At 35.0% G+C, this 20,079-nt stretch overlaps 1 protein-coding gene across 3 annotated transcripts in view; it reads right to left on the reverse strand.

Moving 5' to 3' along the window:
• EZH2 (enhancer of zeste 2 polycomb repressive complex 2 subunit) overlaps positions 1-20,079 on the reverse strand; it is a 63,217-nt gene that overhangs the window by 33,929 nt on the left and 9,209 nt on the right. For 2 of the 3 annotated variants that reach the window (XM_087713152.1, XM_087713153.1), the window contains exons 2-6: positions 17,674-17,798; positions 15,795-15,923; positions 5,990-6,106; positions 4,934-5,054; positions 4,114-4,278 (exon numbers count right to left, since the gene is read on the reverse strand). In XM_087713152.1, the coding sequence (XP_087569278.1) occupies positions 4,114-4,278; positions 4,934-5,054; positions 5,990-6,106; positions 15,795-15,923; positions 17,674-17,790 (649 nt within the window). In that variant the 5' untranslated portion in view covers positions 17,791-17,798. The remainder of the gene's footprint in view (positions 1-4,113; positions 4,279-4,933; positions 5,055-5,989; positions 6,107-15,794; positions 15,924-17,673; positions 17,799-20,079) is intronic. The other variant, XM_087713154.1, reaches the window with a different exon arrangement.

Genomic DNA, 20,079 nt, shown 5'->3' on the forward strand with positions numbered 1-20,079 from the left:
CGCCGCCGCTGTACTCCAAGCAGCAACTAAGGACTCCACCGGATTGTGGATGAAAGCGTCAGGTATTTCTCCAAGCGCCGTCTGAAATCCCATAGGTCCATCAGGCGTCTGGGGCGGAACCACCTAGTCGGTTCCTCCTCCCTACAGTGGGGGATTGGCCAGCGAAAGTCAAGCCTCGGTAGGAAGTGATCAGACCATGACAAGGGCAAGATCTTAATGGTGAAAAAAAATAATTCTGGATATTGAATAACTACAGATAATTTAAATTGTGAGGTACCATTGGAGTACAAGTCCAGATGACCATGTCCAATCTAATAAATGCAAAAGCAAATTTGGTGCTTTTTATCTTTTGGTTTAGTACCTAAATATCTATGGAACTGTCTTCACCAACTACAATTAAACATCTATTATTTTTGTGCCACAGAAGCTATTGATAGTGCCTTATTTTCAAGAAATAAGAAGGGCTGAGAACAGGAAATATTAGGTTTTTCGTATCAGCACCTATATCCTACACTTTAAAACATTAAAACTAGGTTCTATGAAATTCTAAGATTCCCACGAGACTTTGATGGGTTTATTTGAACTTCAATCAATATTCCATCACTGGAGTTTTACTTCTTGATTAGAGCTCCAGAATTTTGTTTTAAACAATTTACATAGCCTTGAAAATAGTATGAAAATTTCTACCCTAGAAAGCCTTTTTCTGGAAGTTAGATTAATCTTAACATCTTCATAAATGATTTAGATGAGGGGATAGAAAGGGAACTCATCAAATTTGCAGATGACACCAAACTGGCAGGAATAGCCAACACTCCAGAAGATAGGCTTAAGATACAGAAAGATCTCAACAGACTTGTAAACTAGGACTATGTAACAAAATGAAATTCAGGGTGAAAAAAGTAAGGTTTAGACAAAAAACTAACCCTAAAATAAACAGGTATAAAATAGGTGATGCTTGGCTCAACAGTAGTAACTGTGGAAAAGATCTTGGAATCCTAGTGGATAATCATTTAAATATGAGCCAGCAATGTGCTGCAGCTTCTTAAAAAACTCAACACAGTACTAGGCTGCATTAACAAAGGGATCAAGATCACATGAACTATTAGTCCAACTTTGTAATGCCTGGTAAGATCTCACTTGGAATATTGCATCCAGTTTTAGTCGCCATGATATAAAAAGAGTGTTGGGGAAAGAAAGAGTGTGGAGAAGAGCAAACAAAGATAATTAGGGGATTGGAGGATAAAACATATGAAGAACAATTACAAGAATTAGGTATGTCTAGTTTAATGAAAAGAAGGACTAGGGGTGACATGATAGCAGTGTTCCAGTATCTAAGGAGCTGCCACTATTCTCCAAAGCACCTGAAAGCAAAACAAAAAGCAATAGATGGAAACCAATCGAGAGAACCAACCTAGATCTAAGGAAAAATTTCCTGACAGTTATAACAATTAAACAGTAGAACAACATACCTCCAGATGTTGTGGGTATTCCAACACTGGAGGTCTTTAAGAAGAGACTGGAAAACCATTTATCTGAAATGGTATAGGGTTTCCTGCTTGAGCAGGTAGTTGAACTAGAAAACTTTTAAGGTTCCTTCCAATTCTGTTATTCTATTATTACTTTCTGCCATAGCTTTCCAGAAGTTGATGAAAGCAGAAGGTTTCTGATGGAGTGATTGGAAGGTCCAATCAGCAGAAGAATTGCTGTCACCATCTATCTTTTGCAAGTTGCTGGATCTAATTTTTATTTTATTCTATTTTTTGCTTTTTTGTTGTTAACCGTCAAAAGAACTTGGACATTAAATTGTTACATAAAGTTAGCAAATAGATAAAATGTGAACAGGCAGAAAAGCTTCTTTATTTCTATGGTTTTTACATCTGTCCTGAAAACCGATTCTTAGAATAAGACCTCAAAGTAACAATATATGATGGGCATACATCTTTCTTACTTAAACTCTCAACCAGAAGAAACAGAAGAGTTATTGTGTATGCCCTCAGACTGAAGATTTCAGCACCCCAAAAACTATTTCAGTGTATATAGTAGTATGCATTTTATACATTACTGGATTACAAGATTGCATAATTTGTAAAATTAGAAAAAATAGTTCATATATCTCCTTTCCCACCAACTTTCAATTATATCTTATAAAATTAGGTACAATTTATAAAGCACTATAGAGTTTAATTCCCAGTGGACTTTTGAACGTCATAAATTCTATAATAATTATAACAGTTGCATGCACATGATGAGTCCCAAAAAAGATAAAACTAACCTATACTGCCCCTTGGTGGTCAAATAATCACTAAATATTAATAAAACAATCATAAGAACCTCGAAGAGGTGTTTGGACTAGAAGACCTCCAAGTTCCAACTTTGTTATTCTATTATAACCCCAGATTTTTTTCAGGTCAAATAAAGTTTCTTTTAATGTTTCTCTAGAGTTTCTTTATAGACCTAAATCATTCTTATTAACCAATGTAAATTAGCATTAGTTTCCCCCTATCTTAGATATTAGAAAAGAGGGTCTTAAAATAGTAAACTTTTCTTAAAAAATAAATTATAAAAAGTTACCAGGAAGAAGTTGTGGGTTAATTAGTGTATGTTAAGTGATGCACTGAGAAGAGTGAGAAAGTGGAAACAACCTGAGAGTCAACAAGGAAATAATAACCAAGGGAACTGATATGAAAGTTATAACTGACCACTCAAAGGAAAGGAGCTAGTCTACGCAAGTTGACAGTGCTGATATAGATAGACCTCGCTTAATTAATTAATGCCACCAGATTGCATTTACAATTGGTTGCACGTCCCACATATCACTATATGGCAGTGTTTCTAACATTTTTTGTTGGTTTGTAGCAAAAAAAAAATGCCTATTTAGAAGAATGGATTCACTTAAGATCCATGTGGTTTGCTTAACAAACACAGTGAATCATCATTATAAAAACAGATGTAAAATCGAATCAGGTCAAGTGGTAACCTATTTAACAACTGAAATGCCTTATGACCAATTGTGATTTTTTTTAGCGATAACTACTATCTGTACACTTACCCAAAATAAATGTCTTGCTCTTCAATGGTAAATGCTGTTGGTATGGCATCCATTACCCAGGATTTAATCATGGATATAGTTCTGATGTGGACTTACAAAAGTAATGGCTCAGAGAAAATAATCACTCTATCTCTTCCAGCAGTGTTTTCATGTAACTATATGATGCAATAGGCTGGATGGAGACTAAAAAGTAGTTGTGTTCTCTAGGAATTCTAACTTGCTGACTTACTAGATAGAAACAACATTCAAACTCTTTTGCATCACCTTCTCTTGCCTGCCCTATATAATAATATTTTTTTTATTTTTAGAAAATTTCCTTTCAACATATTGCATTAAATAATTATAGAAATACAAGTGCAGTTATATTTATTAAAATAATTAAGTAAGTACATTTTTATTTAATTTATTAAATTAAAGGCAGTTAGCATTATTTTATTTAACCAGAAAGTGGGAATATGTACAAACAGTAAATTTCAAGAATTACTACTAGACAAATTAAATAATTCACGATTACTGCAAAACTCCCTTTTTGCACTACTGTATTGCCATCTGCCTTTTGTTTTTGTAACAGTTAAATTTGCTAATATGTTGTTCTTGCATTGGATACAAGAGTAGCACTCCCCCCATTATTTCAGCTTGTCTTGGCTACATACATACTTCAGAGAATATATTCAATTTGGTATTTCTTTCATGGAATCATGCTGTAATCTGGTGATATCTATGCAGTTTTCTTGGCAACAATATGGATGCCTTTTTCTGAGATGTGTTTTACAAGACTAGCTTTCTGAGATCATCTATTAACCCATCAATATTGTTATATATTGGCCTGCCCATCTTTAAGTCGTTTTAAAATAATAATAGTCACAAAATTGTATTGTGTTTTGTTAATATTTCAGAAACATTAATCATCAGTAATAATTAAAAGGTGATGCTTGATGGCATTCATCTTTAGACACCATTATTTCTACTGACATTACATCTGAAAGTATGTATTTTGATTATCAAACTTTCCTTGTTTAGTCAGTCCATCATACTACAAATATCTTTAAATATTATTAATATACCCATTCTGTTAGTCTCCCCTGTTTTCAGTTTTTCATTTCTCTCATCAAGATTGTCATCATCATCATCGTCGTCGTCATCATCATCATCATCATCGTCGTCATCACTGTACTGACCAAGTGCATTGACTAACTCCACAAATATTTCATCATTGATGAATCCACACTCTGAAATTTAAACATATTTTTTTTTAATGAAGCACATTTTTATTAAAAGGCTGGGTAAAGAAAGTTAGCTTACTATGCAGAAAAAGATAACACAATTTCTTAAGCCTGAAACAAATTAAGCACTTAAATGAGAGTAGGTGCCATGGAGTTTACAACATGCTGACCTGGGTATACATATCCATATAAAAGTAAATGTATGTGGGAAAAACAGCATTTTTCAGAATTTTTCAATTTACTAGGTAGTGCTTTTTATTTATTATTTTATTGTTTTAGTTTACTATCAAATAAAAATTGAAAGAACTATGCAAGATTCAAGGTTAGACAATAGCCTAAAATCCTTTATTTATGAAGGAAATGTAAGATTCCTATGAATAAGTTATCAGCTTAATATTCAAGACAATGAACACACATATCAATGCATTAAAACTCAATGTCAAAAATATCATCAGTGTAACAAAGCAGATTTCCATAGTAATCAGGTGAAACTATCCAATGGGAAAAAAAGGATACGAGAAATGGAATTACAAAGAATTGAAACCATGTTATTTGATGTAATGAATGCTTTTTCAGGAAGAATGCATGATATATTTAACAGAGAGACTGTATTAACTAACTGGGGAGTAAATGCTCAACAAAATGATAAATCATAACTTACCCCTATCTCCATGTACCTTTCCATCATAATTTTTGATTAATTCTTCAATAAATGTTCCATCCTGATCAAGCACTTCATCACCCATATAAGGAATGTTATGTAAAACTGTCTCATCCTCTACCTAAAAAATATTGAAATATGATGAAGTAAACATTTTGCTTTTGTGAACAAAGATAAAATGCTGTAAATAAGGAAACCATACACAAGTCAACATGATATTCTAGAAACTACTATTGACAATATTTCTGAATTTGATAGCTGTCATGATCTCAAGGCGCTCACTCACTCTCAGTCTCTCTCTCTCCCCCTGCCTCCCTCTCCCTCTCTTAGGAAGACTGCTTTAAAACAAAAACATTCCCTATCTTCTGACTTTTGACAGTTTCCAACCAATTGGTACAATGGATTTGCTTAATGTCTCAATGACTGGTTTATAGCATAGCACTGCAAGAATAACAACAAAAGGAATAAATAGCACTAATTATATATATATATATATATATATATATATATATATATATATATATATATATATATATATATATATATATATATACACACACACACACACACACACATATATATATATATATGAGTAGGTTGCCAAGTGATCAAATTATAAACATATAATTACAGTGGCACTGCAACAGTTATAACTTTGAAGGCCAGCTGTCACTATCATTTCTTCAACACCATTGTAACACTGAACAGTCACCAATGGAATAATTGTTAAGCAAAGACTACTTGTGGAAGGGGAGGGGAGGGAAGAGGTCCCTGCGTATTATACACTGCTAGTCACTGCCAACTATAGAGACAGGACTCACTTCCGTTTCAATGCTGAGCCAGAGCTGTCAGAAGACATTTCTGACGTTATGTGGCCAGTATGACATCACAGAATGTACTGAGCATTGATATTATTCATTATCACTTAGGAAATATGAATTTACAACATAATATAAATCTGACATTCATATTTAATATAATACAGCAACTATAGTCTACAAAGTATATTGATTTGATGATTTTAATTTCATAATTTTCAGGATCATAATCACTTACCATAAAATTTTGTTGAAGAGGTGACCAAGAATACATTATGGGAACTGAGGCAACAGCATTCAGAGTTTTGAGAGGAATAACTTGTTTTGGAAAGTCTAAATCACTGCTGACAGAACACTAAGAGAAAAGATAACTAATAGTAAATTGTTTTCAAATTAGATACAGCAATAGCAAAAAAATATCCTGATTTTAGCAGAAATCAATGTTTTCAAATGATAATTTGAACAATTCTTTTAAAAACATTCACAGATGTAAGTATACTCAAACAGAACAATTGCTTTCACTCTTATGGGTTTACATATACATGAAATATCTATATAATTTTTTGCATGTAAAAAAACCAGAAGATTTTGATCATTCTCTAAGAGGGCTAGGATAATAAACAGTCATGTAATTTAGAGTTTAACTGAATTGTATATGCTACTTAAACCAATCTTTCTTTTGAGGAAGAGATGCACAGTGAATATGAATTTCATACATATCAAATAGAAGAGCCTTATAGGTATTCCTTGACTTATGATCATTTGTTTAGTGACTGTTCAAAGCTACAATGGCAATGAAAAAAATGACTTACAACCAGTCCTCAAACTTGCAACTGTTACAGTATTCCCATAGTCACATGAACAAAATTGGCAACTGGCATGTATTTATGACACCTGTGGCTTTCCTGGATTACATGATCATTATTTGTGATCTTTCCAACTAGCTTCCCACAAACAAAGTCAATAGGGGAAACAATTAATTTAATGATTGTGTGATTCACGTACTTACTATGGTGATTCACTTCATCGCTGCAAAAATGGTCATAAAAATAGGTGTGGTATTTAACTACTGGTTCATATAGTGATAAAAGTTTTAGTTTTATTCTGGTTATAAATTAAAGACTACTTATATTTAATATGAAAGTGGTCAACTAATTGCCACTAAGGATGGGGAAATTAGTTTTCATCGAGAAAGTTCTTCCAAGATTTTTTCCTCACTTCTCTCTTTCTCACTTTCCTCAGCCTTCTCCTTTTAATTTGGTTTTATTTTACTATCCACCAAGATTTATAAAAGAAATACTTCTTAAGGCTTCTGTTCCTTCTCATATGGAAAAGAAAGAAAGCCAATGGCTTTATAACAATTACCAAGGGAGAAAACTGCCAAGTTATACAGTAAAGAGATCATGGATTGAATTCCCAGAAATCAATTCTATATATAAAAGCAAAAAAATGAAGTTTTTTCTTTGCCAGTTTTATGTGAAATTTATTTATTTTTCCTAGTTAACAGATAGACACAGTAATATCTACAATTACTCCTCACAAATAAAGAGGATAGATGGAAGGAAATCCTTTAATGCTGACATGATCAAGGATTGGTGGATGTTAATATTGGTCTCTTACCATAGATAGATCAGATTCTAATGCGAGGGGAACATTTACCTTTTTATAGTTACCTCCCACTGCAAGGAGAACCCCATTTGACTAGTCTGCAGCATTTAACTAATGGATCTAGTGGGGTTCAGAGAGAACCTGGAATTCTTCCCAAAGCTTTGGATCACAATCCAACTGACACCTTAGTAACAATTGGAAATAAGTGAACAATGATAGTTTTAGATTAAATGGTGTCAGTGAAGTATCTGACTATTCATGGAGCTCTCCCTGGTGTTCAAGAAACTTCAGAAAATGAAACAAGAGATATCTAAAGTGCCACTGCAGGAAGATAGAAATGAATTTAATTGAGAATAGGTAGGTATCTTAGGTATTATCTTGTAGCAACAAGATGTGAAGCAAGTTTTCTTTCCATCTCTTATTGCATCTGCAGATACCTTCTTTATATGTAATGCAGTGGGAGCTCTTGCTGGACCACTGTGTTGCTTGTGTTTTAGATCCTTATTGGTCAAGGCTTCCCAATAGGTGAGACGCAGTTAGTTCAAGTAGTGATTTCTGCTTCTTTCATGTATAGAGTAGTTCCACCTTCCTTGAAGAAAGCAGTGGTCAGTCACTTTTTCAAGAAGTCTTCTTGCATTCAACAATGTTGGAAATTTTTCATTAATTCAAAGATGGATGGAACAATGGAAGGATTGGATAATCAAGTGTCTAGAAATAATAGGAGTAAGTAGAAACATCAGAAGCTTTGTGCAAAGATAGATGGCACAGTTGCTGGTCAATGGTGATAGAATAAAATAGGGTAAAATTAAGAATCTTCCAAGGAGTCTCAATATTGCTACACGGTTTGTCATTGCACTGATTCATATGTCAACAATACTGAATAGTTCAGGCCATCAAACATCAAAACTATCTGCCAAGCTATCCCATCTCCTTTACATGGACAATTTGAAACTATATGGATAAATAACATCTGAAATAGAATTACTGCTCAATGCTGTCTGTATTATAGCCAAGATATTGAAATGGAGTTCAGCCTGGACAAATATGCCATGCTTATCAAATGAGAGAAAATAGTGAAAACTGGAGGAATCAAGATACCCTGGGAAATAGCATCAAGAGTTTGGATGAAGATAGTCACTATAAATACCTGAGCATCCTTCATGCTGACGTCAAGCACACTGAAGTCAAGAAAAAGATTACAGGTGAATTCATCAAGAGAATCAAGAAGATCTTAAAGTCCAAACTCAACAGAGGCAATACCATCAAGGCAATCAACACCAGGACAATTCCAGTCACTATATTCACAGTTAGAATAGTGGACTGCACTCAAGCTGATTAAAGGCCCTGGATAAGAAAACTAGAGAAATAATGATAATAAATCATGCTTTCATCCACACTTGTTGACAGAACTACTTACCAAGGAAAATGGATTTGTATGGAATTTTGCAAATACACCAGACAGTTGAAGAAGAAAAAAAGGGGATTGGAAGGATAGTGAGGCAGATGCACATTAGGAAGGCCTACTGAGTACTGGAAAGATCAAACTAGCTTATAAAAAGGAGCAAGAAAGCATGGGAAACATTACATGGGCAGTACTTTAAAAAATAGCAGGGAAAGCAAATAATAACAAGACCTGGCAATGGCTAAGAGCAGGAAAGTTGAAGAAAGAGACAGTGCAGCTAATTCTAGTTGCACAAGACTTAAGAACAATTGCATATACCAAGACAGAATTGAGAAGATAGCAACAGATAGCAAGTGCCGCCTCTGCAAAGAAGCTGAAGAAATAATGGATCACATAGTTTGGTGCTGCAAGAAAATTGTATAGATTGACTACAATGACATGACAAGGTAGCAACAATGACGCATTGGAAGATGTGAAAGAAAGAACTGGTGGAACCATAAACTAGAGAAAGTAATAGAAAATGAAGAAATACTCTGGAATTTCAAACAGATGGGCACCTGCCACATAATATCCTAGACTTAACAATTGTCAATAAGAATGAAAAAAGTCTTGACAGTGGATGTGTTAGTACCTAGAGATAGCATAGAAGAAGAGAAGAAACTGCAGAAAACTAGAAGAATACAACAATCTGCAAATAGAAACAGAATGACTGTGGCAAAAGAAAGCAAAGGTAGTACCAACAGTAATAGATGCTTTGGGATGAACATTACTTGAACATTGACAGATTTATCATCAGCCAATTGAAAAGGCAGCTTTACTTGGAGCAGCTTTCATCCGGTGGTAATATCTGTAACACTATCAAAAATCCATATATACCTATCCCTGGGAAGAACTCAGTAAGTGGACAAAAATGCCAAATCTAGTCTGAATATCTGGCTGACTGTGCAAAGGACCATAATAATAATAAATCAATAATAAATAAATATTTTCAAAGGCCCTGAAAGAAGATTATTTTGATCCTTTTCAGTTAGGATTCAGTTCAGGTTATACCATTGGTCATAGTATTTTTTGGACCAGCTTAATGGATTTCATTTTCATTTCATTTCATTCATTTTCATTTTATTAACTTGTATGCCGCCCACTCTCGGAAGACTCAGGGCGGCTTACAAATAAAAAAGGGAAAGGGGAATATATATATTAAAAAAAAACAGTTAAGAATACAACAACATTCATAACACAAGATGGGGCTGGATAATTCAGCAGCCCCAGGCCTGCCGGAACAGCCAGGTCTTGGTTGCTTTGCGGAAGGCCAGAAGGGTAGTGAGAGTCCAGATCTCAACGGAGAGATCATTCCATAGGGCCGGAGCAGCAACAGAGCCTCCCCCGGAGGGGTCGCCAGCCGACATTGGCCAGCAGATGGAATCCGGAGGAGGCCTAGTCTGTGCGGTTTGGCACTGTTGTAGTGTGTTTTCCTTCAGAAATAGTTTCAGTCAATATCTGAGAGACGGAGAAAGATCTAGTCCTAGATTCCTCTTATATAAGATACCCAAGGGGGTTCCACCACAAAACCGCGCTCGACTAAACCGCATCCGACTAAACCGCGTAGCTGACGTCATCAACAGGGCGACAACAGCGCGGAGACAGAAGCACGCTGTAAACCCTAAACCTAAAATTAACCCCTAAACTTAAACCTAACCCCCCTAAACCTAATCCTAAACCTAACCCTAAACCTAACCCTTAACCTAATCCTAAACCTAACCCTAAACCTAACCCTTAATCTAAGCCTAAACCTAATCCTAACCCTTAACCTAACCCTTAACCTAACCCTAACCCTTAACCTAACCCTAAACCTAACCCTAAACCTAACCCTTACCTTAAGTTGAATCGGCTTGCTTTCAAAGCGCTATTTAAAGCACCCTTCTTTCTCTGCGCTGGCTGTTGTCGCCCTGTTGATGACGTCAGCGACGCGGTTTAATCGGGCGCGGCTTAGTCGAGCGCGGTTTTGACGGGTCACGACCCAAGGGTACCTCTAGAATGATAATTGGGAATAAATGTGGGAGACAGGGAACACACTTTACAACCAGCAAGTAAAATACATCTCCCTCCACAAAAGAAGAGGAAGGAAAGTGCAGGGAGCATTTCAAAGGGGACCCTCCTTAGTTTTTCAGAGAATAAAAGAAAAGAAGGGAAAAATATTTTCATTCTGACAAGAGTCTGTTAATATAAGCTTATAATTATAATTGTTCGGCGGCTTCTGGTGGTGACGTCATTGTGCCTAGAGCGGGGTAAGGGAACTCTCCTAACCCCTAACTCTAACCTCTTCGTTTGATCAGCAGATCAAAGGGGATACTCTGTAGACGCTGGGGTGATGGCAAATCCCCTGCGGATAGGAGAAACCCCCTAAACTGGCGAAGAAATATCCTACCTTTTGGTTAGGACCTTAGCAATGGCGGCCGCATAGAAGGAAGAACAGAGATAGAAGCAGTTGTAATCGGATGCTTGTTATTATTGCTGACAATCCAGAGAGGAGTGCAACGCGAAACTGGCAGAGAGAGTGTGCTGGGAGAAGAAGTAGCTGGGAGAGAGACTGTTTTTACAGTACAATTTTGCCGAGAAGGAGCAGAGCAGAGAGGCTGTGTTAGAACGGACAGGAAGGGACAGCCGGAAGAGACTAAAGATCAGCCACAGTAAGAACGAAAACCTGACATGGACTCCAGAAGATAAAAGTTGCTGAAAAGAGTTGGAAGGTTCAAAGAAGTGATTGCTTAATAGACAGGTTGGTAAATGGAGTTCCCTTTTCTTTTTGCTCACCAGTTCTTCTGCTGCTGTGTTGAACTTTTAAGCATTTTAAGCATTTGATATTTATCTGACTAGGAACTTGGAACAGAGATCTGTCTGGAAATAGACTTTTGCTTCGTGGATATTAACAGTGATTCTAAGGAGAGAGTGACACCTAGTGGACTGTAAATTTGAATGGTGAAGCTTGTTGTAAAAGAACATAGAGAGACTAATTATCAGAAGTGAATACTTGTATAACCGATAAAATTGAGAAACATTTATTGATATAAGATAAGTGTGTGATATATAAATTTATAATATATATTAATCAAATTAATTAAATAGAATACTACATAGGAATGTTTAAGTATTGAAAGGTGATATCAAGGAAGGTTAATAGTTGAATTGTTGCTGAATAGTGGATTATACAATTATTTATATTATTGATATTACTGATAAAGTATAAACAAGGTTAAAGTTATAGCCAATTGTGGGCAAGGACAAATAGGGGGTTAAAAATGGCAACCTCAGTAAAATTAGGGAAAAAGACCACACCCAATGTGAGTTCAGCAACACCCCCCTCCTCAAACCAAAGGTCAATCAAGAGTGTGTGGGGGTTGGAGAAAGCTGAAAAGATGGCAGAATCAGCAGGACCAGCACTAATGATGCAGTACATGCAATCAATGCTCCAATTGATACAGGAGACTTTGGCAAAAAGCCAAGAAGAGTCAAGGAAGAATCATAAAGAATTAAAAAATGAAATGGGAGAATTGAAAGGAACTATCAAGAATGTAGATGATAAAATCGAAAAGATACAGAATGCCTTAGCAATCAATGAACAGAAAATTCAATGTATGGAAAAAAAAATACAACACTCAGATCAGAAGATGGGAAAGATGGAAATAGAATATAGACAACTTAATAAGGAATTAGAATTATCAATAATCAGACTTGAAAACGAAAAAGCGGCATTCTACCTAAGATTTCAAAACATACCGGAAGAGAAGGAGGAAGACCTGAAAGAAAAAATGATTAATACCCTCACTGAATTTCTGCAAAAAAAAGAACAGGAAGTGAGAGGGAATATTGATGAGGCTTACAGGGTGAATACTAACTACGCAAGAAGAAATAGACTCCTGAGAGAAGTGCATGTAAGGTTCGCTAAGAAAACTGCCAGAGATGAAGTGTACAAAAAAACTAGAGAAGAGACGATTATACTACATGGAAAAGAGCTGACCACGCTTAAACAGATGTCACGGAGAATTTGGGAACAACGTAGGCAATACCAATTCTTAACAAACGAGTTAAATAAAAATAGAATAATGTACAGATGGTTGGTACCAGAAGGGGTTATGGTATCTTGGCAAGGAAAAAGATATTAGAGAATTTAGAAGAAGCACACAAATTCTATGAAGAACACTGCAATAGGGAAAGAGAACAAGAAAGCAAAGAGGAACTAGAATGAAGAGGTCAAGAGGAAGAAACATTAGAAGACAGCGGAAGAAGCAGGAGAGAAGAACAGAGGCAAGAAAGAGAGAGAGCAGAGAAGGAAGGCGCAAGAGGGAAAAATCAGATACAAACTAGAAGTAAAAGAAACAATCTCAACTAAAGATGGATCAAGAAATAACAATTATGTCGATAAACTTGAATGGACTGAACGCACAAAAAAAAAAAAAAAAAAAAGAGCCCAGATGTTTAATATTCCTAAGAAATTGAAAGTAGACCAGATATGGTATAGATGGATGGAGCAAAGAAATAAAAAGCAATGAAAGAATAGAACAACTCTCAAAAATAATAATTATGAGTAAAACAAGGGGGTCATGATTGGTGAAATCAAATCAGGATGATAGCTGGCATATAGACTGTAGAATGATAGAGAAAAAAGGAAATGATATAAAAAAATGGACCTGTGGAAATAACACCCTCAAGAAAACATAAACTGGATTTGAAAGAGACACCTATAACAATAGAAAAAGGAAGGGAAGAAGGAAGGAAAGGAGGGGAGGAAGGAAGAAAGGAAGGAATGGAGGGACGAAGGAAAGGAAAGAAGTGGAGGGTGGAAGAGAGAGAGAAGGAGAGATAGTAGGAGGAAGAAGAAATGTGGAGGAGAGGCAGGGGAAGAAGAAAGAAATAAGGAGAGGTGGGTGGAAGGGAGAAAAAGAGGAGAGGAGGGAGGAAGAGAGAAAAAGAGGAGGGTAGGAAGGAGAAGAAAGAGGGTAGAAGTAGGGGAGAAGTAAGGGAAGGAGAAAAGAAAAGAAAGAGAAAATAAGGTGAGATGTGGAGGAGAGGTAGGGGAAGAAGAAAGAGGTAAGGAGAGGTGGGTGGGAGGGAGAGAAAGGAGAGGAGGGAGGAAGAGAGAAAAAGAGAAGGAGGGTAGGAAGGAGAAGACAGAGGGTAGGAGTAGGGGAGAAGTAAGAGAGGGAAGAAGGGGAAGGAGAGGAGGAAGGAAGGAAGTAGAGGAAGAAGGGAGGGAGAAAAGAAAAGAAAGAAAAAATAAGGTGGTGTCATAGCAGGTGTGAAGGATAGTAAACAATACATTCCAAATTATACCTTATATCCTTTTAAATGGAATAATAATATAAGAATGGCAAAGAAAACGAATAATTATGTGAATGTATACCTAGAACTGTATGTAAGAGAATAAATGACAGTAAAAATATAAAGCACAGTATAGGTAAATAATACTTGATCATTAGTAGCTAAGCATAAATAAATAAAGAAATGTATATAAAAATGGATAATGAATAACGAGATTATGAACGTAAGATAGAAATGTATAGAAGGGAAAACACTAACTGCAAAGAAACCGATTCGGAACTTTTGTATGATATACGATGGAACTTATTGTTCCTATGTTGTTTTTAAGTTACGTGGTTATTTTTGTTAATGTGTTTATGTGTTCTGTTGATGTGCTTATGTGTATAAAATAAAAATTAAAAAAATAATAATTATAATTGTTCTTCTCTGAACTACCCAATAGGGCTAATATCTCTCTACATTCCCATTTTCCTAGTCCATATAAAATGCCTGGAAGAGTTCATTTGTTAGCATAAAGTGAAGTAGCAACAGTATGCTGCTCATATTCATGTATGCATCTCTACTCCTAGCCAGACAAATGATGCAATCAAAATGTTTGGACAATGCCAGGAGCTTATGAGGGTCTGGACAGGAAGAATAGGTTTGTGACACAACCCTAGCAAAACTGAGCAGCTTTACGTTTTTGGAACCTTTGAAGGGGAAGATTTTGTAATCTTTTATTCTCAGTGAGTTAGCGCATCTCTGTGTGTGTATGTATGTGTGCATGCACGTGCGCACACACACACATACGTACACCCCTCTCCAAAAGAGCACAAGCAGAAACTCCTTTTGGACTCACAGCTCTGATTGAAAAGTAGTTAACAGCCAGGCCTATAACTGGTTCAATATTCATTCTCATACCCCAAATGAATTACTGCAATATGGTCTGTGGTGGGGGTGGAGTGGCTATCCTTAAAAAGCACCAGAAGCTTTGTCTGGTCCAGAATACATTGGCACATGCACTTCTAATACACCAAGGTCCATCCAGGTTACATTATTGTTGCACAAGTTACATTGGATCCCAGTCTGCTTCAATGTGCAATTCAAGTTTGGCCTGGAATAGGCAAGATTAATTGTCAGATCATCTATCTCCGAGGGTGTCTGCCTCTCCCACAAAATTGGATAAGACAAGTGAATGCCAGGACCTTTCTATTAAATATTATCCTGCAGGACCAAGTTTATGCTTGACTGTCGTAGTGCCTGACCTATAGAATAGCCTGTCTCCAAAATCTGGAGGGTGAATGTTCTGATCTCTCTGGCCTTTGGTAAAACTGTGAATATTAGACTTTTAATGTAGGTGCTGGGTCAGGATGTTACATTAGCCCAATATAGGTGTGATTTGTAAGGTAAATTTATTATAAATGAGTTGGTTATTGTATTATGATCATTTTAATTCTGCTTTTTGCTTGATTTATAGTAATTTTATATTGGTTTTTGCTAATCATTATCACCTAAAAATAAGCAACCATATACATTTTCTAAATAAATAAACGAATCCCTTTTCTTCCATATAATTTTATATAAATTAGTTGCCCAACTCAAAGGAATAAAGTTCCTAAGGACAATTCATAAGCACATAATGTCATATTGCATGAATAAAAAAGCAAACTAATTTTCCTCCAGTAAAAAAAGAGTTGACAACTTTGTAACTGGGTTTCCACAACACAGGTTAACCAACCTCCCTGGTCCCACGCAATGAGCTCACAGAAGTCATGATGTGTACAGGTTGTATCCGGCGTTGTTTCCATTCTTGATTTAAGATTTCTGTTCTTTCTTGTATCTTCTGACGATTATAATTAAACATGCTCTGGAAATAAATGGTAGAAACAGAGACTATATCCTCATAGTTTTTTAATTATCAGGACTTCTGAATAATATACATTTCACTGTTAAAGATTAGTATTTTCATTAGATGTATATCCACTATATGTATCATACATATTTATATACAGTAACATAATTTAAATTTTAAAATACACTAATTTTCAATTCTTACAGCTATTAAGTGAAACTGGGTTTTCCCCATTGACTTTGCTTTTCAGTAGATGACTGGGAAGGTTACATGTCCCAATGATGACATAAGACTGGGACAATGCAACTGTCATAAATACACGTCAGTTGCCAAGTACCTGAATTTTCATCATATGACCATAAGGATGTTGCAATAGTTGTAGATGTGAAAAATGATCATAAATCATTTTTTCAATGCTTTGTAACTGAACAGTCCACTAGGTCTATTAATATGTAACAACATTCAAATATCTCAAAAATGGCTAATTAAAATCTAAAATTTAACCATTTCAGGCAAAACAAGATCAAACAAGCTATAAAATATTTTATTATATACTATTATATCCATCACCATACAGCAGAATGCCAACACTACAGGCATCACAATCAAAGATGTATAAATGCGATTGAAGGGTGCTGAGGTAAATATCTTGCACAACCCTTAATATCTTAAGAGTATAATGAATAAGCTAATGGGAAGCCATATTACTTAACTATCTAGAACTGAAATAGAATGAAATCATAAAGCTGGCATCTTTTACTATCAACTTTCTTAATCTGTTTCTAGTCTCAGATTTTGAGTTTTAGGTACAAATAACTGGGAAGAAAAGAAATAAACTATTCATAGAAAAAGTCTTGAAACTTATTATGTACATGCAGAAGTTTTTAATTTTGCACATAATGAAAGAAAAACATTGAGCTCATATATTTATTAGTGAAAAATATTCCTATAGGATGAAATTAAACCAAAAATTTAAAAACATAAATCATTCTACCAAACTACCAATTTGTATTTTTTCAAGCAATCATTTTAATTATAATTTTCAAAATATATTTAAAACTATTATTGTGTGGTTATTATATTCTGCATATAAATATGTCCAGATCACATGTGGATATTAATTTAATTTTTCACCAAATTGATTTTCTGAGCAGAATTAGAAGCAAGTCAAATTTTACATATTTTGGAAAGTCAATTCTATTAAATTTAACTGACTTGTCTTCAAATTAATCGCCACCTAATTTTGCAGCTAAATTTGACAAGACTCTATATCTTAATTACACCATGCTTATAAGTAAAGGCACTTGAGAACTATACTAATTTCACACTCAAAAACTGACTTAAGCTTATATTTTTTTCCAGCAACAATCTTCTCACACAGCTAGCCAATTTAAAAGCTAAAGAAAATTTCAATAGGAGATGGCAACATGACATGGCTGAGTCTATGTAAAGTAAAAAAAAAATCATATAATAGTCATTCTACTATTAAACTCCAAATTGTATGATCAAGAAGATTAAAATTATGCATTTTGATATATAGATGCATTATCTTTATGGTAACAATTTTTAGAATTTATCTAAAAGAGACAAAAATATCAAATGGAAAACAGCTAAATAGCCATACCAGGAACAATTGCTAAGAAAGTCTTATTATTTAATACTGTTATTGTGGGTTTCCTTCAGAATCAGCATATTTTAGTTACAACTTAAACTAACAAAAACAACTAGAAATACTTTTGTATCTTTGGAATACGAAATGAATTACCTTTACTTCATCTGCTCGCCTGAATCTCTTGAGCTGTCTAAGCCTCATATATTCTGATTTCACACGCCTCCTCCAACAAGTTGGTCCTTTCTCAGATTTCTTTCCAGTCTGACCCATAGTTACACCTGAAAAGAACAAAATGTGGATGTAAGAGCAAACACAATCAGCATTCTATATTTAAGTACATGACCTGACATTGATTATGTAAAAATGTATATATAAATAAAAAGCTTATGCTTACGGACATCACTTGCCAATTGGAAAATTCTTTTCCTCGTTAGAAATTCAAATCATGTATTGTTCATATCCCTCAGCAAAATAGTTACTCCATTCTAATGATGCTGGATTCAAGATGCTATATTGATAGCAGATAGTTATGACAGTTGCTATTTGTAATTTCAAATACTATCAATAAGTGGAATCATTTACCTTTTGCTATTAGAAAAGGGTTGATCAAAAGATAGTAAAAAATATGTGCAATTTCTAGTCATGAAAAATAATTCAAACATCCCATCAATAGGTCATAGGTAGGGGGTGGATGTAAAAGTAATCATCATTAGCAGTCATGGACATAAATTCTCATTCTGAGATTACTATTATCTCATGAATAAGGCCTCCAATTTTATCTGATTGTCATATTTAGAAGAATCCCACCTCCCCACTGACATTGTCTGAAGCTGTCTGGGAAGATTGCAAATGGTGATCATGATGTGCCTCCCAGATGCTGCAACTGTTGTAAATACATGCTGTATTTTGATCATGATCGTGTGACTAAAATTCAAGTACTTGAATTTTCACCACATGCCCATGGGGATGCTGTGAAAAGTCATAAATGGGAGACTTAATTGTAAATCACCATTTTCAATGCCATTGTAACTTCAATCACTAAATGGTCACCACTAAATGGTGTGCGTGCAATATTTCACAGTAACTGACTTTTATCCAGAACTGAGATTCTTCCTACAGCTTTGACAGCTAGGATCAATAATTTTGTAACCTCTGGATGGCAGTAGAGAACAATTTTTTTTACCAGTTGAAGGCTGATAAGCAGCATTATTAAGAATAAAAAAGATCCTTCATTATTTTTTTTTTTAAAAGCACTTCATTTTTCAGAATCAAAATCCAGCTCCAAGAGTCTTCTAGTCCAACACCCTGCTCAAGCAACAGATTCTATATAATTTGAGACAAATGCTGTCCGGTCTCTTCTTAACAACCTCTCTAGATTAGCCATACCCAGTTCCTGCAACCATTCTACATGTTTTATTCTCCAGGCCTTTAATCATCCTAGTTGGTCTTCTCTGCATTTTCCAAAGCCTCAACATTTTTTTTGTAATGTGATCAAAACTGGATGCTATATCTTTTTTAAAGGGAAGTTTAAAAGATTTAAAAGATGTTATGGCAAATCCAATGTTCTATTTTCCCACTGTGGCTGAAAGGTACCTATAAAGAGAATGTAATAGAGCTGTCTCCAGAAGGTTCGGTAATACTTGTTGTGCATAATTTATTTAATATCAGCTGTTGTTAGTTGCAAAGAGTTTACTTAACATGAGTGCGCAAAGAAAATTTCTAAAGGAATCCAGTAAGACAGTCCTTGTTTCAAGAGTCTTCTACTGAAGAAAGCTTCTGACAAGACCCAACATTTAAATTATGATACATCAAATCAGGAGTGTAGTACCTATCCAAGCTAACTTGATTTATTAAAGGCATATATATGATGACTATATTCATTTAATCAGATGCATGGAGCATGTAACTCTTGTGATGCCTCATGCAAATAGTCTAAAGAGCAAGCTGTTGCTTCTTTATGTTATTCAACAGCATTAATGGATAACATAGATGAAGTAGCTGCAGCTGTAGTAGGAAATAAAACCAGTAAGTCAAACAACTGTATCATTTTCTAGCAGTGCAAGGTTTGATACACCTGGAAATTATCATAGGGTACTTTTATAATGAAAAAGATTCTGCTATAATATAAGACAAATTGATAGTTTAAGCAGCACTGGTCCTTGGTCTTCTTGAGATAGTTTGATGGCTCATCAGCATCCAGCTTAGACTATGGTTTTTGAGGTGGGTGGTTAAAGACAAAGAATGGTAGGCATTACTCTTCCATACAATTGGACTGAAATAAAACAAGGAACACCCAAAGAAATAACAAAAAAGTTCCACAGGTATTATTTGGACTTTGTCCCTTCTCCCTTCTCCAATATTGCTAATATTCCAAAAGGCAATTTAGATGCTGTTTGTCAGAAATACAACAAAAACATGCACAATAACCTTATTTAAATTCTGAAATGAAATTTTTGAACTGTAACTTCAGTTATATTACCCATAAAGTGGGAGATATGTGAATAGTACAATCTACAATTGTAAAAAATAGGAACAATACAGAACTGGAAAGTGAAGCCC

Source organism: Thamnophis sirtalis, unplaced genomic scaffold, assembly GCF_051295495.1.
Source record: "Thamnophis sirtalis isolate CommonGarterSnake01/CBP01778 unplaced genomic scaffold, rThaSir2_p1.2 scaffold_4, whole genome shotgun sequence".
NCBI lineage: Eukaryota > Metazoa > Chordata > Lepidosauria > Squamata > Natricidae > Thamnophis > Thamnophis sirtalis.